Source organism: Notolepis coatsorum (genome assembly GCF_963971535.1).
Source record: "Notolepis coatsorum genome assembly, contig: SCAFFOLD_269, whole genome shotgun sequence".
In the NCBI taxonomy this organism is placed as follows: Eukaryota; Metazoa; Chordata; class Actinopteri; order Aulopiformes; family Paralepididae; genus Notolepis; species Notolepis coatsorum.
Window position 1 is genome coordinate 17501 of NW_028170766.1, and position 17804 is coordinate 35304.

Below are 17804 nucleotides of genomic sequence, written 5' to 3' on the forward strand. Positions count from 1 at the left end.
CTATCACATGCTTCCTCCGACACACGTCTAGCCAATCAACCGCTTCTTTTCACCTGGCAACGCGGACTCTCACTGAGAGGGTGTAACGTGTGGAAGGATCACACTACCGCCCTTAGATCCTATCCGCGCTGAGCAGGCGCCCCGACCGAACTGTAGGAGTCGCTGTTTACAACGACCCGGACCCACCCCGCCAGCCAGGCACGTGCACACATAGAGCCCAAGGGGTGCTTGAGCACCTGCCTTTTTGAGCCTCATAAAAAAGTGCAATTTTTGAAATAATAATAATAATCGTTATGCATATAGACTGCCCTTCCAACTGAAAATGTCAGGATAGAATCAAAATATTAGGTAAAGAGAGAGAGATGCCCCATATTCCATTGCAGTTTGCGCGGCCTCCTCAGCGTGCCTCTCCGCGGACCTATATATTTTATGCATAGCGTGGGTGGTGGTGATGATGATGATGATAGAAACCGCTGTGGCGCATACAGTTGAATGCTGGTATTACACTCACTGAGGGACACGAAGAAGTCAAGTCCGATGGGATTTGGGAATCTCAAATACAAATCGGGATTGGAATAAAAAATGCATTTATATTAAACAATACAGAATATACAGCACTTCTTGGGGTCTGTAGGGTAAGCACTTATTCCCTCCCCCCTGAACATTTATGGAGATGTATGGGCCTTTTAAGTCAGTGATAAAAGTGTCTTTCAAGGATAAGTGAGCTCCTGCACTGATTATTATAGTTCAATATTCAATATTTGATCACCAAAACCCCCCAAAAAGCATAAAAAGGGGGCCCCCTTGCCCGAAAAGGGCCCATAAAAATCTGGCTTGTGCGCTACGCGCGCTCGGTTAAAACACACACAGGTATAGTGCCCTTTTCAGCCTTTGAGCACCTGCCCCTCTAAAGTCCTGTGCACGTCCCTGAGTGGGTGTGTATCTGTTAGTGGCTTAATGTGATGGAAATTAGTGAGATGGATTACGACAAACATCTGTATCTCCAGTATGCACCCTCCCAAGTGATGATGTTTGGAGGGCGTGGAGGAGATGTATTTAATTATATGACACAAGTGTCAGCTTCCTCATGGTTGCATTGATCCATTGGTGGACTGTTTCCAACATGGTGGACTTGATCACCTGCAGTGATGTAGACATCCTTGTCATCTGGGAACTGTCCATCTGTTAACAACTTATTTGACAGGAATGAGAAAATGTCTTGTTACACCTGGCGCAACTAACTCCTTGTCAACAGAAATATCTCTACTTGACGTGTATTGTCTAGCACAGGGGGTGATTGAACATTTTATTGACAGATTGCAGAATGGGTACGGTACAGTACGGCTCAATATCAGTGTCCCCCATTTTCAATTCATAATGAATTGTAAGTAAGAGTGCAATTAGCACCGTGCAATCAAAACGAAAATTAGAGATGGACTTGGCTATTTATTTCTGAAATTGGAGCGCAATCCATTCTTTGTGGATCCCGCCCATAGTGTTTTGTTGTGAAGACGGTGTGACCTTGGAAATGTTGCCAGTGCCAACATGTGCCAGTGCCAACAATGTTGCCAGTGCCAATAAAGTTAACACAATAGTGTTTTGTTGTGAAGACAGTGTGTGACTCCTTTTTGTTCATTAACATTAGCATTCTTTATTTAAGCCAGGCATTTTCATAGGACAAATTAAGCTGTTACTTGGATTTACTTAAAAATGTTACGTCAAGGGGTTCCACGCAACTGTGACTTAAAAGTAACGTAACTTGATTATGTATTTTTAATCAGTTAATTTGTGTTCTTATCTAACATGGTTATGTTCAACTAATGTTAAGTTAAGTTATTTGAATGATGAATAATCCATACAAATTAACTAATCTAGTTAAGTTACATGTACTCAATTCACTCATGTATAATTGAGTTGATTTCATTGAGTCCATATTAAGAAATAAAGTTAAGTTACATTTACTCTATTTACTCATTTATAATTTATTTGATTTCATTGAGTGCATATTAAGAAATAAAGTATCTTAGAAGTTACTCAACACAATTGTGTGGAACCACTTGACATAACAAATTTAAGTAAATCCAACGATTTCTTTTTTTTAGTGCAGCTCCATCAAATTGAATGTATGAATTTACAAAAGTTGTTTTAAAAGCACCATCTTCCAATTTCTTCTTTATTTTATACCAATTATTGATGTGATGGTAATGACATTCTTCTTTGACATTTCTGCAAAACTGTTAAATATCGTATATTCCTGAAGGTGAATGTCTCAACCATGTCCAGGCAATATTCTTGAGAAAATGACAATGATGATGAATATTTTATTTCTTAAAAATGAAGTATACCCAAAAAGAAACAATGAAATCTAAGAATCCCACCACCATCAGTTAAGCAGGAAGACCTTGTTCATTTTATCTGTCTCCCACCCAAAGAGTTCTATTCAGTCCCACCTCCTCCTGCTCTGCTCAGGGAAGTTTAGAGATTATAGTGGAGTTTGGTCACCAACTGTCATAGATATAATATATATATATATATATGAATTGGTTGGTCCCCATAAGAGAAAAGATTTAAAGTAACTGATAGCCTAGTTCAGTCAAGTCTCCAAAAAAAGTATCATGGTATTTCCCCCCAAGAGTTGGCATTTTGGTCACTACTTGGTATCATGTTTAATTTGGATTCTACCTTTGCTATTATTCAAGTTCAAAAGTGGAACCATGGCGATACATAACTTTTACCCTGGTCAATTATTTATACAACGACTGTGTACCTGAAATGAACACCAAACTACCATGATACTTTTTGTATGGGTCCCAAGGTGACTTGTGGAGGGGAGGAGCCGATACCTCAGAGAGACAAAAACTTCACAACAGTCAGGAGGATGAGCACGGGAGACGACGCCAGTCCAGGAGAGAGGCAAAAGATGCTACAGGAAAGGGAATACAAGTATACATACAATGTATCGGGTGTAGTCGTTTAAATGTGACTCCAGTTGCAGAATTTTAATAAATCAACAAATAAGGTTGTGATGTGAAATTCTGTGAAACGGCGAAAAATACGTTTTTCAATAATAAGCACCTTTTTCCATCCACTGAACAGGACATTCACACCTATTGCATTGCTGGAGAAGTGGACGACGGTAGCAGCAAAGTTGTTGAATTCTCATTGAAGTGATAAAACACTTGAGATAATTATCTATATTACTGAAATATTTATCCAAACGCTATCATACAATTATGAATCATAAGCACCTTTCGCATTCTGTGGTTGATGGAGGAGGACGTGTGGTTGTTGTAGGAGGACGTGTTGCTGCTGTTGTTGTTGGTGTAGGAGGAAGTGTGGTGGTGAGGGGCCTGCAAAGGGTATAGCGACATTTTAAATGGACATTCACATTATCTTGCATTAGAAGTGGTGAATATGATACAGCAGCGCAGTGATTATGTTGTGTTCAATTAGTTGTTATACAAGACTTCTCCAAATGTAATAATAATAAACGATTAATGTCATACCGTGAGGCACATAGATCATGGTTATGATTATGAGAGTGTGTGATCTTCACTGGTGGCAGTTTTGGACATGGCAGAGAACTGCCATTGACAAGAGGAGTGATGTCTATGGAAAAAATGAACAATTATTGTCTAATGCATAGTTTCAAATAAAGGTGTGACAGACAATTAAAAGTTTTAGAAGCCAGATTGGTGGCGAGTATAGTTTGCCTGCCTGAGAAGGTGAAGAGGAAGGCGGCGCTCCCTCCCTTGAGGACGTCTCTGGATTTCATGTCGTCCAACATTTCAAAGTTTTTCCTGCCAATCATGGTGTTGGCAAAGGCAATTTCACCGTTCTCGTCGAAAAAGCTGGACCCATTTACATCCGGCTTGCCCCAAATGAGATGGTCTATTTACAGAGGAGAAGTAGATCAACAAGAGTAAACAACCCACCTAAAAATACTAGAAGTAAAGTATTCGTAGTATTGGTATGTTTCCTTCACAACATTTCAACTGAAAGTGGTGTTTTTCCACTGGGTTTCGATTAATAATATTTTCAGAGGAAGAACGTGTCAAGCTCACCGTCAGAGTCGGTTTCAGTCGGGTCACTGACAAAGCTTCTTTGCTTGGACATCTGCAGCTGGATGCTGGGGTTCTGATCCACCGATAGAAAAGTCACCTGCCTCACTGGGCAAGGCCACTGGAGCTGGTCGTCATAGTCACCAGACACAAGACGCACATACAGTCCAAAGTAATACCTCTTAAGCCGTGCAACAATCTGGTAGGCATAGCCTGCACTGCTGTACTGCCGCGGACTGTAGAAATTGGTACCATGGGAATTGGTGGTCAGGAGATACTCAAAGTCATTCATCTGCCAGGTGAGATGTGGACACTCGTTCTCAGACAGGTTGATGTCGTCGATGGAGAAGCCTCCAGAAGAACTTCCTGGCCCTTTAAGCACCTCAAACTCCACTTGGAAGGGCTTGGTGGCATTCAGCGGAACATGCTGGAGCTGCCAGTGGGATGTTGGTGAACCTGGGGAGAAGAAATAAGCAGCTGTGTATGTTATAACTGCAGTGATGATATACTCTGTGTATCATAAATCAAATTAAATGTATTTGTATAGCCCGAGATCACATGGAATTGCCCCCATGGGCTGTACAGGTATTCTTGTACAAGTCAAGAAGAAACATCACAATAGATCAAAAACAAAAACCACCATAAAATCCAAATATGCGACTCTCCCAGACTTTCCCCAATAAGGAACGACTCACTAAAAACCTAGCAGAGACCTGAGAGAACCCTCCGATGGGCTGTTCAAAGGGGATCCCCCACGACCTGAGAGAAACCTCAGATGGGCTGTTCAAAGGGGATCCCCCACTGGATGTTAGATTAATATATAGTGTTGCAGTGGATGATAGATGGATAGAGAATAGAACAGGCGAATAATTGGTATGAATGTATATATACATGTAATGAAACACATACTGTATATACATACATGGTAGCAGTAGTATCTAAGGTACATACGAATATTTAGATTTTTTTTATATAAATAGAGCTAACAACAACAACAACAACAACAACAACAACAACAACAAGGTGGGGTGGGGTGGGGTGGGGGGGAACTGTACATTGGAGGTGGTTGGGTGGGTGGGGTGGGGGATGGGATGGGTAGGCGGGGTGGGGGGGTAACTGTACATTGGATTATCGACGAAACCTTACTTGGTCCCAAGAAGAGGGTCTTGTGTATTATTGGGTTAGGACATTTACTGCACATTGGAGGGGGCTGGGTTAGGACATTTACAGGGGCCAGTTTCGAATTGCAGTCTCCCGTAGGTGCTCCTTGAGAGTGGTTTTAAAAGTAGGTAGTGATTCACATTCCTTTATAGCTGTGGGTAGGGCGTTCCACATTGATGTGGCATAATTGCGAAACATGTTTAGTCCCTTGTTTGAGCCGAATCTGGGTTTAACATGATTTGTGGAGCTCCCTCTGGTGTTGTGATCGTGGTATTCACTGACCTTTGGGAAGTATTTTGACATGTACATGGGTACCTTAGTCGTGTAGTGTATTTTGCAAGTTGCTGTACTCTGTCGTCTACTCTAAGCCATCCTAGGTTGTCAAAGTGGGCAGGGGTGAGGTGGGTTCTAGGAGTAAGGTCAAGCAGTAGTCTGACCAGTTTGTTTTGAGATGTTTGTAATTTTGTTTTTAGCGCCTTTGAGGTGCTTTGGTACCATGAGGTGCATAGTCGTAGTACCCTTGAATGAGTGCTCCTGCCAGAGTCTTCAGGGTATTCTTGTTTACCAGAGAGGAGATCTGGTACAAGAATCTAGTTTGTTGGTTGACTTTTTTTTATTACATTGGATGCCATTTTGTCACAGGAAAGATTTGCCTCTAGGATGGAACCCAGGTAGGTAATTTCATCTTTCCTTGTGACAATATTGTCACCCACTGTAACTGAGAAGCCGTCGGTCTTGCTGAGTTTGTTATTTGAACCGAAGAGAATGGACTCTGTTTTGCCCATGTGTAATGATAGTTTGTTGTCAGCGAGCCAGGTGCAGATTTTGCCTAGTTCAGAGCTGAGGGCCTTTTCAACCTGTAACTTGTTCTTGTCAGAGACCAGCAGGGCTGAGTCGTCCGCAAACAGGAACAAGTTGCGGTCACAAGCTGACGACATGTCATTTGCATAAATTAGGAAGAGTAGCGGTCCTAGTATGCTTCCTTGTGGAACACCACACTGGGAGGGGGGGATAGGGTCAATGGCGTAGCGGAGGCCCCCGCAACCCCCGCGGTGCGGGGGGGCCCCGGAGCTTAGGGGGCCCCGCCCCCACTGTAGACTATCCTCTTAGATTTCGTAACGCGCGCGAACAGGGCGCAGACAGTGGAGCCCAGTATGGTTCTGCAGGGCTGCAGCTGGACGCATCTCGCGCAGAGGGCGGGGCCCTCCCCTCCCTGCTACCTCCCCTCCCTGCTATCATTTGCTCACCTGCGATAGGGCTAGGCTGATAACTAATGTTCATTGGCAGCGTTCAAAACACAGCGGGAAGCGCCGGTAAAAATGCCGCAAATATCCAAGCAAGCGGAGGTGCTTAGAAAAACAAGATGAGAGCGAAAGCCGAACAGGAGACGGCAAAGCTACGAAAAAGAACATCATTGTTCCAGCAGGCAGCAAAGGTAGACTGACTCTAACGTTACTGAAGAATGCATCGGCAGTAAGCTCCCCACCCAGGCCGGCCGCCGCGCCGCGTCCACCGCTATCAACACGCCGGTCCAGGCAGACAGACGGCCCAGCCAGGCCCCCAGCCACGCTACAGCCGCCGAGACCCGAGACAGGTTAGAAGAATATAACGTTTTATTCGCCATAACCAGTACGAGTAGCCTACACGTTACATTGGAACTGGAATCTAATCCGTTAATTTTTTAGTACATGGTTTAAGTGGCCGCGATGTCCAGTCTGATGATAATAATGATGTGTGTTGTAGCGGGACGGCCAGTCACGATATGACATGGCACGAGATTATGGGTCATTGTAATTGCGAGGATTTACTGAAACTGCAAGTAGTGTCAGAGCCTGCATAGGCGGAGGGTGAGCTCGACATTAGGGTCGGCTTTAATGGGAAGGTACCATGCAAGGAGCGCGCAAAATTTTCTCACTTTATTATTGATTTAGGGGAGTGGTCTGCCCTGCGGGGGGACCCCGACATATTGCGCAACGCCACTGGATAGGGTACCGTTTACCTCCACCATCTGTTCTCTCCCCTCCAGGTAGGATTGCATCCAGCTCACTGATAGACTATCAAAACCAATTGCTTTTAGCTTGTCAATCAGAATGGAGTGATTGACAGTGTCGAAGGCCTTTTGTAGGTCCAGCATGACCATGCCGCAGTATTTGCCTGCGACCTATACTCGATGTATCTGAATATAACATTGTACCCTAGATTAGATTAGACAGATTAGAATCTGTCACAGTGGTGTCAGGAGAACTGCCTCTCCCTGAACGTCAGCAAAACAAAAGAGATGATTGTGGACTTCAGGAGGTCAGGGGTCAAGGACTACAGCCCCCTCAGCATCGACGGGGCACCGGTTGAGAGAGTGAACAGTTTCAAGTACCTCGGAGCCCACATATCCGAGGACTTGACATGGACCACACACATTGACAGTGTTGTGAAGAAGGCATGACAACGCCTCTACTTCCTCAGGCGCCTAAGGAAGTTCCAAGTCAGTCAGAAGATCCTTAGGAACTTCTACTCATGTACAATCGAGAGCATCCTGACTGGCAACATCACCTCCTGGTTTGGGAATAGCACTGCACAAGACCGTAGCAGACTACAAAGAGTGACACGTTCAGCCGAACGCACAATTGGAGGGGGGCTTCCCACCCTCCAGAACATTTACAACAAGCGGTGCAGGGGGAAGGCTAAGAGAATCATCAAGGACTCCAGCCACCCGAACAACTGCCTCTTTGAACTGCTGCGGTCAGGCAAGCGATACCGGAGTCTTAAGGCGAGCACAGAAAGACTCAGAAGAAGCTTCTATCCCCAGGCCATCAGGCTGCTCAACGAACAATAAACACTATGCAACAACCATCAAATGCACACAGCACACACATCCACACGCACACACTCACTTTAAACAAACAACTCACTGCAGCACCCACTTTACACACTTTAGAACACCTAAACACACTCTACACTTTATATTTATTGGTAAAGGATTTGCACTACAACTCGTACACCTTACTGTAAATTGTACCTAAATTGTACCTCATCCCATTTGTTCTCTGCACTATATAGTATTGTATATTAGTACATTGCATAGTATATTGTATATTGTATGGTAACTCAGTTACTTCTATTCTGCATCGAACATTGTACATATGTCTATACTGAACACTGTGACCTCTATTTTTACTTCTATTTTACATGCTATACTATTTTATTTCATACTTATCTTGTCTAACACAGTCTCTGGAGCGAAACAGTAAGAAGCATTTTGTATAAAAGTATTCTGTACTTCTGTATGACAACTATTAAAGAAACTTGAAACTTGAACTAGAAAGCCTACAGTAAATGCCTTAAATCTTAATTCAGAACTTTAATCTACAATGAAATTTATATTTCTAATGCCATCTTTGTCACGAGAATCACCTTCTTAATTATAACGATATTGTCAAGTTTGGTAGGATATGTCAAGACACCACATTACCAGTAATCTGTCCCATGAGCCGTACGTGTCCTGTAGAGTCCGTCTCATCCTGGAACTCTCTGATCCAGATGTTTAGCTCATCTGATTGGTTCCCACTGTGGTAGTAGTAGAACTGGAGACACTGGACGTGACATTCCCTTTTGGGGCTCATCCTCTTGGTCTTCAACCAGGCAGAGTCTCCTTCCTGGCCGGATATTGTGCTAGCGTGCAAAAAGTGACCTAAAAAAAATACATTTCCTAATGCATCAGTCAAATTGTCAAACTGAAATTTGTTTATAAATAAAAATATGTTTATTTATTTGTTTAAATGATGAATAATCATGATAGTATGACTTGGTGTAAGGTTTACATTAAATAATGAGCAACTGCAAAGTGCCTATTCACTTTTGCTTTTAGCAAGCATTTGCACTAACATTTGCTACCAAACATTAGAGCTATGTCAGCTACCCAATGTTACAGCTAACGCTAGCTAGCTAAGAGCAAAAGGATGCTTTATATTGTGGGGTAGATCAGGAGGACTGAATGACATGGGGGGGGGCAGACATATAAAGCCCTCCTGCGCCTCAGCGCCCCATTTAGAACATTCCTGAACTTGAACTTCATGGGTTTGTGGTCGATTATTAGTTAGTGGGTATTTCAAAGCACCTCACATTTGGTACCATTCCAATGATATAAAATATGTGTATGATTATCATGATTATTATATTGAACAAATGCATTTTCAACCTTTTTACTTACATGGGATTAGAAACATTATAGTGTATGGAATGTAGACAATCTTGTGGGCAATATAGAACAGCTGACAGATTAGAAATAGCATCTATTGTTCAAGAGTTATGAATGAATGAATGAAACTCATTATCAACAATTAAATCTACAGTTGCCCATTGGAAGGTGTTGAAGCCATAGAGATGCATAGAGTGTCCTTTAACGAAGTATCCTGTTCCTCATCATCACCACACAACACCAGTTGAGTCCAAAGAGATGAAAGCTAGAGGGGTCAGTTCCTACCTACACAGTACAGCAAATTGCACTCACACAGCTACTGTGCCATTAGATTCTCACTGAATTAACACCATTGTACTGGTTCTTTAAGTGATACAATCATCTTCTATGCTGTGAGTCAGTGTTGTAGTCGAGTCACTAAATCTCGAGTCCGAGTCGAGTCTCGAGTCCCCATTGTTCGAGTCCGAGTCCAAATCTGAGTCATCAAAGAAGAGCCAGAGTCCGAGTCGAGTCCCCATTCCCCTAGTCCGAGTCGAGTCCAATTCATCAAGATTGAGTCGACTCCACTCTGGCAGCTGACATACAAATAAGAAAAGGTCTACATTAAACATAAATGACACAGCGGTCACCGTTTCAAAGGGAGTTTATTTACTTTGTGACACAATAGCCAAACAAATGCACTAGCCATCAATATCTTATGCCAAATGATTAGGGCCTATAAAAAAGAATCCTTCAGAGTCCGAATGCAGTCTATGCTCGAGTCCAAGTCCAAGTCCATTGACTATAGGTCAATAAAAACAATACACAGACAAAAAAAAAAAAAAAAATTATTTTAAATTTTTTTCCCCCCGATTAATTTAGATTATAATCGATTCTAACATATTCAAATCAATGCATCTATTCTAACACATTAGAATCGATGCATTTCGATTAATCGATGCATCGTTACACCCCTACTAATTATAGAAGTGTTGTAAATTAAGAGTTGTCATTGAATGTGACTTTGGCCATCTGAATATTTGTTTTTAATACGGAAAGTTGAATGTTGAATACATACATACCTAGTTCTGGAGCCGCTGTGGTGAAATTTGCTGAGAAAAAGAAAAAATTTATCATAACATGAGCAACCTGTTAAAAGATGACGCCAACCAATGTCTACAAAAGAAGCAAAATGGTGAATCTATTGAGTCTACTAAGTTTGTATCAATGGTATTCTTTACAGAACAGATAGGCCTTCCAGCTCTCTGATTGGTCAACATTTCTATATTACTGGAAAAATTGTTATTTTCCAATTTCTTACAATAAACAAGACACATGTGAGTGTTAACTAACCCGTCCATCTACATCCACATGCACACACTCACTTTAGACACTTTAAACACTTTAAACACCATATTTGTATCTATTTATTAAAAAAAAACTATTTGCACGACATCCCTACCTCATTCTTGCATTCTTTAAAAGCTTGCACGTGTACTTTATTGTTTGCATTTTGTATGTCACTTCGTACTTTAGGTTGTACTTTAGTTTGTATTGTATATAGTGTTTGGCCTTTATTCTTTTGACCTTTTACTGCATGAAGCACAATCGCAGGGGGCTCATAAGGAACCAAGCGTTTCACTGTAATGTACAGTGCATTATATGTGACACATAAAACAAAACTTGAAGTGTTCATCATACCCCCTTCAGGCCTGGTACTTGGTAGGTTGGTGTGGTCAGCACGAGGACCTCCGGAGGCATGTGCCACTCTCTCCCAGCCGCCCTCCTGTGTCTTTGAACAGAGACTCATCCCACACATGGCCTCATCAGGAAAGCTACAGGTCATCATCAAGGTGATAGATGCATCTGTTGATACAAAGTATTATAGCATAGAGGATTATGAAATGCTTGGACAGATCAGGATGATGACTATAGACTGTCTAATGACTAAATAACTAGCAGCTTATTATATTATAGCTAGCAACAAGAGACACAATATGTTAACCCAGTGTTTCTCAAAGTGGGGGGCGCAGAGGCATGACAGGGGGGGGCCTTGAGATTTATAAAAAAATAAATAAAAATAAAATATTATTACAGAAAATTATCACTAAAGTGCTATCTGTTGCAGCTTCACTGTTCTCCGTGAAAATACCATTTCTCAAAATCTGAAAATCATTATTTAATAAAACACAGAAAAGGATCACCAAGTTACTCTGGATAAAAAAAAACCTTTACAGACAACATTGAGACAAAGCTTCCTGACACATCTCCATCCAAACTCTTGGAAGAACTCTTTGAAATCTCATCTGATACATCCACCTGGAGAGCTAGTTTCAGAGTGTGGTGCCGAGTACCAAGTATCTCATGATGCAGCAGTTAAGGTGTTGATACCATTCAGCACCACATACAGTATCTGTGTGAAGCTGGCTTTTCATCCATGACAGCTCTGAAAACAAAATATAGGGCCAAGTTGAGCCTTGAGGATGACATGCGTGTTGCCTTGTCAAAGACTGACAGCAATAAAGACTGTTTGCTTATTTCCTATGTTCGCTTTGTAAATTCCCAGTCACTGAGTGAAGATCTGCTGTTTTGCAAATATGTCAAAAACAGAGCGACAGCTGATGAGCTCTTCAAAATGATTGACAGTTACCTGACAGAACATGGACTGAAATGGGAGAACTGTGTGGGCTTTTGCTCTGACGGTGCGCAGGCCATGGCAGGGAAAAGGAGGGGGCTACAGGCACTCATCAAGGGGGTCTCGCCAAACGCGCAATGGACGCACTGTAAATTCACAGAGGCGCTAGCGTCAAGACAGCTTAGCCCTGAGCTGAATGAGGTTTTGACAGAAGTTATAAACGTGGTACATTTCATCAAAACCCGACCCCTGAAAGCGTGCCTGTTCTCTGCGCTGTGTGAGGAGATGGGAGCTGACCATTCTGCAGTGTTGTTTCACAGCGAGGCAAGGTGGCTCTCGCGAGGGAAGGTGTTGTCGCAAGTCTTTGAACTACGACAGGAGATTCGGGTGTAAATACCTACCTGAGCTGGCAAACAAGATCACTGCATTCAGTGGAAAGCTGGAGATGTGGGGCAGGCGCCTTGATGAACAACAGACTGATGCCTTTGAGAACCTGACTGAGTTTGCTGAAAGCAGTGTTTCTCAAGTCACCACAGTGATCCCCTGTCTCAGGCAGCACATCTCTTCCCTGAGAGGATTTCCCCCCTAACAACAGTGCTCAGTATGGCTGGGTGGTGGATCCATTCAATGCAGCAGGTTGGTATTGTATGTTATTGACTGACTAATTATGACATTTGTGCTGTAGGCTACATACATTTTATTTATGTTGTACATTATATAATAATAATAATAATAATAATAATAATAATAATAATAATAATAATAATAATAATAATAATAATAATAATAATAATAATAATAATAATAATAATAATAATAATAATAATAATAATAATAATAATAATAATAATAATAATAATAATAATAATAATAATAATAATAATAATAATAATAATAATAATAATAATAATAATAATAATAATAATAATATAATAATATAATAATATGCTACTATCTAGCTGGAATGGAACGTGTTGTGTTTAATTTGCAATTAATTACAAATAAAGTATCTCTCTATCTACAGCACCTGCTGATTTCAGCTCTGCTGAAGAGGAGCAACTCATCGAGATGACCTCTGACTCCACCCTGAGGTTTACAGCTCAGACACTGAGTGAATTCTGGCTTGGTGTGGAGAGGGAGCATCCACTCATAGGGCAGAGGGCTGTGGGCATCCTTCTTCCCTTCGCCACATCCTATCTCTGTGAGATTGGATTTTCAGCTGTTGCTTCACTGAAGACAAAGCACAGGTCTAAGCTCAACATTGAGCATGACTTGAGAGTGGCAGTATCAAGCCTGCAACCTCGGTTTGAAAAGATGTGCAGTGCAAAACAGGCTCATTGCAGCCACTAATGCTGTGATGACTCACATCATTTACTTACATTTTCTCTTTTTTTGCACAAATTGCAAAGTTCTTTCACAAGTTTTTTCACACGTTTTTCACAAAGTTTTCTATCTATCCTTTTTTTTTTTTTTTTTTTTTTTTTTTTTAAGTAGTGTCCTTGAATTGTATTGCAATGTTACAAGATGTCTCTATTTTTGAAAAAGCAGTCTTGAGTGTCAATTGAATTGTATTGCAATGTTACAAGATGTCTCTATTTTTTTTAAAAGCACAGTCTTTGAGTGTGTATTGGACTGTATTGTTATGTTGTTGCACAATTGCACAGTTGTAAAGTGGTTGCACAATTTGAAAGGTCACAATATTGGTGTTATTTCAATCAATTTAAACATGGCCCATTTCATATATTTTGTTGGGGCGAGGGGGGGGGGGGGGGGGGGGGGGGGGCAAAATACCGAGGACGACCTGTCCTAGATAGATAGAAAGGGGGGCCTGACAGAAAAAGTTTGAGAAGCACTGTGTTAACCTATTCATAGTATTCCTATGACGTGTTTCACAACACAATATTGTGCAATGCCGCAGCTCATTGGTCACAATTATTATTTAACCCTTTCACTACCACACTACCAAAGGGTAAACCCTTTCACTGCGACAATACAGAAGGTTAACCCTTTCACGGCCACACGACAAAGGGTTAACCCTTTCACAACCACACTACATAAGGTTAACCCTTTCACTACCACACTGCAGACGGTTGAAAGGGGTTCTCTAATGTGGTAGTGAAAGGGCTAATGGTGATCACCTGCTATTTTATTACAATCACCATTTCTTTGTGACTAAGATGTCCGCAGTCGAATACTGTAAATGTGTAACTTTTGAAAACATAATGACGATGAGTAGTTTTAATGTCAGCATCGAAATGTATTATTCCAATCCGCTGGTCTGTGATAGCGAATATTCCGTTTTCCATAGTCAGAAAGAAGGGAGATGAGACTCCATAGTAAACGGGAAAAGATAGAAAGTGTCTCCATGATGGTTTTATGGGGATAAGGACGACGCATTTCATGTTTATACATAGTAATTGACTGCGTACAGGAAGAAGAGTAATTTCCTGATTCTCTTTTCTTTTTTCTTTTTTGAATTTGCAAATAGTAACTCTGGTAGTAACACTCACTGCAATTGTAGAGTCTGTTCAACTTCTGAATGTCATTTGGACTAAATTCCAGACGTTGACCAATCACTTCCTGGAACTGTGGGTCCTTAGTGATGATGGTGGAGCCGTTGCCGTTGCTGAAGGCAGATCCACCATAGTGCATCTGGGAGTTGTAGTCATATGGAGTTCCCATGGTGTGGCTGTCTTCTTCACTAAGTTTGCGAAAGTTTCTCGCTCTGCCTAGATTATAAGAAACCATATTCAATTTCACAATTATATATCCCAGTATATTATTACACTGTATAAAAAAAGTATTGATTTTCTAACTTGATGTAGGAAATATCACTAGAAATATAGGGTGAATCAAACCTTCTCGAATGTTGTCATAGATAATGTCCACGTGGTCGTCTCTGTCATGTCGGGAATGTTCGTGATGGAAGCCCAGAGCGTGTAGGAACTCGTGCTCCACCGTGGAGATCCCATCACAATTTCGGCCAATGGAGATGACCTGTTCCCGACGGAAGGCACGCCCAATGTATGACCAGCATCTAAACAGGAAGAGACACGTCAGTACATGTCACAGTTCACAGCGAGTGTGTGTGTCGAAGTGAGCGTTGAGGAAAGGCTATAGAGATCTATGAAGAGGCAAAAGCCATCCGGGGCGCCGTACAAAAAGAGGGGGGGGGGGGGGGGAGCTTTTATTTATTTTATTTGGGGCACGCCAGGGGTTAATCTTGCATAGGGCACCAAATGTGCTAGGTCCGGCCCTCGTTAATGGTCATGAAAAAAAGTATCCCTAATTTCAGCCAGCTTGTGGTAAGGGCAGGGGCGTAGCTGGGGGGGGGGTAGCTTAGGATGAATCCAAGGGCCCAGCACTGGGGGGGGGCCCAAAAAAAAAAAAAAAAAAAAATTCTAGACATCACTCAGGTGTATTATTGATGCTCTCATTGATACTATGTTTGTTTCTGAAGTGTGTGTGTGTGTGTGTGTGTGTGTGTGTGTGTGTGTGTGTGTGTGTGTGTGTGTGTGTGTGTGTGTGTGTGTGTGTGTGTGTGTGTGTGTGTGTGTGTGTGTGTGTGTGTGTGTGTGTGTGTGTGTGTGTGTGTGTGTGTGTGTGTGTGTGTGTGTGTGTGTGTGTGTGTGTGTGTGTGTGTGTGTGTGTGTGTGTGTGTGTGTGTGTGTGTGAGATATATAGAGAGAGAGGGGGGGCTTTGGTAGACTATTGCATTGGTCCATTCATTGAAGATGAACGCAATGCGACATCCTTTACTAGGCTCACCCACCAACAGTGCAGGTGCTGAACTGCTGATCCGAATGTATAGGTAAAAACCATATTATTATCAATAAAAAAATGGGCAAAAAAAATTTCCGCTCGCGCGCTTACGCGCGCTCGCATTCACTGGGGGCCTACAAATACATTCTTTCATGGGGCCCAGAATCTGGAGCTACACCCCTGGGTAAGGGACTAGGACACTAGGTGGTCAACTTGGACTTGTATTAGTGTGAAACAGTCATCTTACCATGCAGGAAGCTTCTATATTGACGATCGAAGGAAGCACAAAAGAGAAAAAACGGACAAGCAAGGCCAGGTGGTGGACCACACACCATATACCAATAATAATCTGATCATCTGCAGACATGAGTGCTACTGTCTCTTCCATCCTTTGATAGTTAATATTGAAGTTTACTGGGTAATATGGTGGTTTCACCATATTAAGTTAAACATAATAATTTGAATTATCTATCACACGCAAGATCACACAAAGATTCAAGTGCATTATTGAAGGATAGACAGGTTATGTCACGGAAATCCTTGTAATGTACCTTATCATGAGTTAAAATCATCAACATACTGTATATAGTTGAAACATTTCAGATTTGGAAGCCATGGAATCCGGCGGCTATTTTGAAACGAGATTATATGATATTATATGATGATAATGTGTTCAGCAACATGTGCCTATTACGTCAACAATCCTAAACTAGAAATATAATGAACAGCCAAATTGATGTAAATTGTATTGAGGGAGGCCATTTCCTGGGATAAAATAAATATATATGAATAGAAAATATACAAGTTTTCATCCTACTGAAGGCTTTGTTACTGAAGGTCATGGTTCTCTATACGTTAATCTTAGTTATAGCAGTTATCAGTTATTATAGTACATACCCGGGTAACTTCTGGACAGAAATGTAATTCTCATCATCGGAGTCCTTGGGCTTGAAATCAATGCATGACTTCAACCTGAACTGTTCAAAAGCTCTCAGGATGACTCCTTTAGCGTTCATCTCTTCGGTATGAGTCCATGTGTAATATCAAGGTTACCATGAACATGCAATGACAAGATGTAAGAAATGTTAGGAACGTTATGTTCACAAAAAATGGACAGATGAAGTCTTTTAGCGATGTGTATTGTGGGATTGTGGTCGTCTCAGGATAATAATGATGTGCTGGGTTACTATACGGACAAAACTGCATTTACCGAGGTCCTTGTCCAGAACATATGAAATTGGCGATGTCCATAGCCTGCCCTCAAAACCGATGGTGTTCCTCATAGTTTTCTGGAATAAAGATGATAGCAGACATCTCAGATGACAGTGACTGTTATAGTCCACACACAGCTTTGTATTGTCATGGTTTATACATACAGCATCAAGCTCACCATCGGCGTCATCATGATATCGCCAAAGGTTAAGTCCAAATCTATAACACAAAACAGAAAGTGAGGAATAATTTCCAAAGAAAACTACATTTAAATATTGCCAAAGTATATCAACGAGGAGGCCTTAAAACACTGTTATCCTCTTTCAAATATCTTCAACTTTACCCTTGTTTACATCAGTAATGTCCTTGTCCCAGGCATCAATTTCTAGTAAAAGCAAACAGAAAAGATGGAACAGATATAATTAACTTGGATTGTAAACAGGATATGCATGAACATGTACAATTACTCAGACAAGGTGATGCAAGTATCTTAAGGAATCTATGCATCTAAGTATTTTTATTAAATAGAAATGGACTGCAATTATATAGCGCTTTTATCCGAAGCACTTTACAACTTATGCCTCACATTCAGCCACTCACTCACACATTCCCACACCAACAGCAGAAGCAACCATGCGAGGTGCCAACCTGCTCATCGGGAGCAGTTAGGGGTTAAGTGTATTGCTCAAGGACACTTCAAGCTGCCAGGAGAAGCCAGAATCGAACCGGGAACCTTCAGATTACCAGATGACCACTCTACCTCCTGAGTCACTACGCCCCACACAAAAAAATTATTATTAGA

General features: G+C 41.6%; 1 protein-coding gene and 1 long non-coding RNA gene across 2 annotated transcripts; both read right to left on the reverse strand.

Annotated features, from left to right (window-relative positions):
- Positions 1–2485: 2485 nt before the first annotated feature.
- On the reverse strand, positions 2486–3581 carry LOC311248438. The gene is made up of 3 exons (XR_014620948.1): positions 3507–3581; positions 3249–3350; positions 2486–2923 (listed from the first exon to the last, which is right to left on the reverse strand). It is a non-coding gene; the product is annotated as an uncharacterized lncRNA (long non-coding RNA).
- Positions 3582–3628: 47 nt separating this feature from the next.
- LOC311248439 (meprin A subunit beta-like) lies at positions 3629–16806 on the reverse strand (the record flags this gene model as incomplete). Its single annotated transcript, XM_084339316.1, has 8 exons — positions 3629–3891; positions 4065–4517; positions 8689–8907; positions 10476–10505; positions 11095–11259; positions 14539–14757; positions 14887–15065; positions 16688–16806. 8 exons carry the CDS (start codon positions 16804–16806, stop codon positions 3629–3631), a joined length of 1647 nt encoding a protein of 548 aa, XP_084195442.1.
- Between the last annotated feature and the right edge of the window lie 998 nt (positions 16807–17804).